At 40.4% G+C, this 2829-nt stretch overlaps 1 protein-coding gene across 1 annotated transcript; it reads right to left on the bottom strand.

The window, feature by feature from the left end:
• Nucleotides 1-344: 344 nt before the first annotated feature.
• Nucleotides 345-2624, bottom strand: LOC113674334 (neuropeptide Y receptor type 2-like). The gene has a single exon (XM_027190816.2). The coding sequence runs from the start codon at nucleotides 1855-1857 to the stop codon at nucleotides 847-849; it is 1011 nt and encodes a 336-aa protein (XP_027046617.2). The 5' UTR covers nucleotides 1858-2624; the 3' UTR covers nucleotides 345-846.
• Between the last annotated feature and the right edge of the window lie 205 nt (nucleotides 2625-2829).

Raw genomic sequence — 2829 nt, 5'->3', positions numbered from 1 at the left:
ATAACGAGCCTTGAATGAAACTATTAAGCCCCTGAGAGATTCAAGTTGCTGCAAGTGCACTTTAATGCCATACATGTGATCATAAAAAAAACTACTTTGTTAGCTCAAAGTGTTAACATATTAAACAAAGAAAATGCGTCTCATTGCGCTGTCCATGCTCTATTGTTACCCTTAACGATTGCAGAATTACAGATTAGAAAAATTAGAGCGCCATAGCATGACGACCGCGATAATCTGGAGGAAAAATTTAGTGAATTGTTTGCCCAGAAGACTGAAGTTATTGAAAGGTCTAATGCGTTATGTAATAGGACTTTCATCTGACATAAACTTCCTTCCTCGCTAAATTCAGACAGACAATCTCAGATTTATTCTTTTTCACCTCTGGGTTTTAGTTTTCTAACTTTTAAGAGTTCAAACTTTGACTCTGGTATTAGTTTACAACTTAATTTCGACCGCAATCGCCAACACATAAAAAGGCATTTTGCGGAAAAGAGAAGGAAACCAAAAACCATGGAATCAAATCGTATCCGGCACTAAGCGGCAGCCATCCGAATCGAACATGTCATTCCACATATAGCTCAAAACAGCTAAGGAAACACCATCCCGAGTTGTTTTAAATGTTTTTAACCATTGTTTTTTCGATGAAAAACAGTATCTGTTTGATTATAATAAATGGTTGCATTTCTTTGTCAAGTGTTGCTCGCTAAGTCAAGTTTCGAAGTAACCTTTAACCATTCATAAAAAAAATTAAATCGTTGACGAAAAGTTTCTGTCAGTCTTAAAAACATCCACGTGCTAAAGGTCACGAGCTTTTAAGAATGATCTCTTCTGCCGCATGCAAAGATATCAACGGCAAAAAATTTGAAGACAGCTCCAGCGTTGAAAGTCTCTGCTTGATGCAAAAAGAATGATCGGATTCAAGACGTGTTTTAAGTAATAGATTATAAGAATCACAAGATCAGCATATTTGAAGCTGGTCCAGTCCACGCTTTTTATGCCAAACTCATAAAACATAAGCATCACCGCTCGAGGAATATAACAAACTTGAAACGCAAACACCATAATCGCCAGAGTTTTGATAACACGTCGGCGCTTTTGGTATTGTATCGCGCGAGACAGTATATTTCGGTCTAACGCCATGGCACACATCGGCGTCAATCTGTTTTGTAGTGCCTTCATGATCCTAAAGTATGCCATAGTTTGTATGACAAGGGGAACGGCGATGAACAATGTCACTAAATATACTTGGTATATCGGACGATAGAGTTCAAATGGCCATTGTGGATAACACCGATCCAAACCGTCAATCTCTTGAACCTTTAAAACGGGGGCTATCGGAAGCGCAGAAGTTACGTAGCACGCCGGCCATATCGCGAAGATAACGAGCTTGGTGTTTCGAAGTGATAAACGCGTTTTTAAGGGTCGCACAATGGCACGGAACCTTTCCAGGGCGATAGTCGTGTGCGTGACAACCGATACAGTAACAAACATTTCGAGAAGAGGAAGCAGGACGCTGCATAGAAAGTTTCCAAACGGCCATCCCACAAACGCTTCGATGATCCTCAGAGGTGCTCCTAAGGAAGCAACTGCCAGATCGCCCACAGCTATGTTCACGATGAGGAGATTGCAAGGTGTCCTCATTTCTGGCCAGCGATACACGGTAAAGACAATGATAGAGTTGAGCAGGACCCCAAAAAAGATCACACCCGAAAAGAGAATAGCCAAGGCGGTGTTATACGTTTGTTCGTACGAATCCACGTCAAATCCAATTGTCGGCGTTGGCAATGATTGCGCTGACGTTTTCTCTGGAGAGGGGGAGGAAATATTCCACAAGACGGTCGAAGTGGGTGAAGCCATCGTCTTCTTCGGGCTAAACTGTTTTCAATCCTGAATTATCTTTTTATCTAGAAGTCAATGATGGCCAGTGAACTCAATTAGGCTGATTTGCAGCGGTGGCATATTTCATCAAACAAACATGATACTCTGCTTAATGACACATGGCGGTATAATTCGCCACAGCCAGCAGCAGTAAACCATATGAAAAACAAACACCCTGTGTTATTATTATGACTCTCTAAGAGCTCATTTTCAATTTATCATGAACAGAAAATATGACACGTTTTACATGCCACGAATACCGTCACTTCTCCATAAATTTTTCCCAGCGTGGGGGGGGGGCCCGTCAGTTTGCCTGACGAACTCATTTAGATTTACCTTTCAAAAAAAATTTGTCGTGAAAATTTGGCTAACTTTCCACCCAAGTCTTTTATCCATGCTTTTGAAGGTCAGATATAAAACTTTTTCCTCCCTATTAAGTTCGTCTCCTCTATTGCGACAATGTTTCCTTAAAAGAATGGCAAAACTCATTTCCTTTTCCGCCAGAATCTGTACTGTTTTTAGTAACTACATAGTAAACAAATACTAAGCCTCCCTCCCCTCTTAAAACCACACTCAAGACACCACTCCCCCCCTCCCTTATAATATAACAATTCGCCAAGGTCAAGTGTAACTAAACATGCTGGAACACTTCTCACCTCGAAATACGTGGCTACGTGTTCAATTTACTATGAGGATCCAAGTGCCAAGATTTATTTCAATTAACGCAATAATAAACAATTTAGAAAACCTTATTAGCACGGTTCTTGGTGTTTTTTGTTTTTTTTTTCTTTTTTGCCCCAAAAGGTTTCTCCATGGGTATGTTCGTTCAGACCCGGAAATACCTTAAATTATACACGATTGTAAAATAATCTTTAATGGCAAATGGTTCAATGATGTTGAATGCGCAAACTTTCGGGGCCACTTACGCAAAAGCATTGCAGTCAGAGGAGG

Source organism: Pocillopora damicornis, chromosome 13 (assembly GCF_964200805.1).
Source record: "Pocillopora damicornis chromosome 13, jaPocDami1.2, whole genome shotgun sequence".
In the NCBI taxonomy this organism is placed as follows: Eukaryota; Metazoa; Cnidaria; class Anthozoa; order Scleractinia; family Pocilloporidae; genus Pocillopora; species Pocillopora damicornis.
This window is presented reverse-complemented; position numbering and strand designations above follow the sequence as displayed.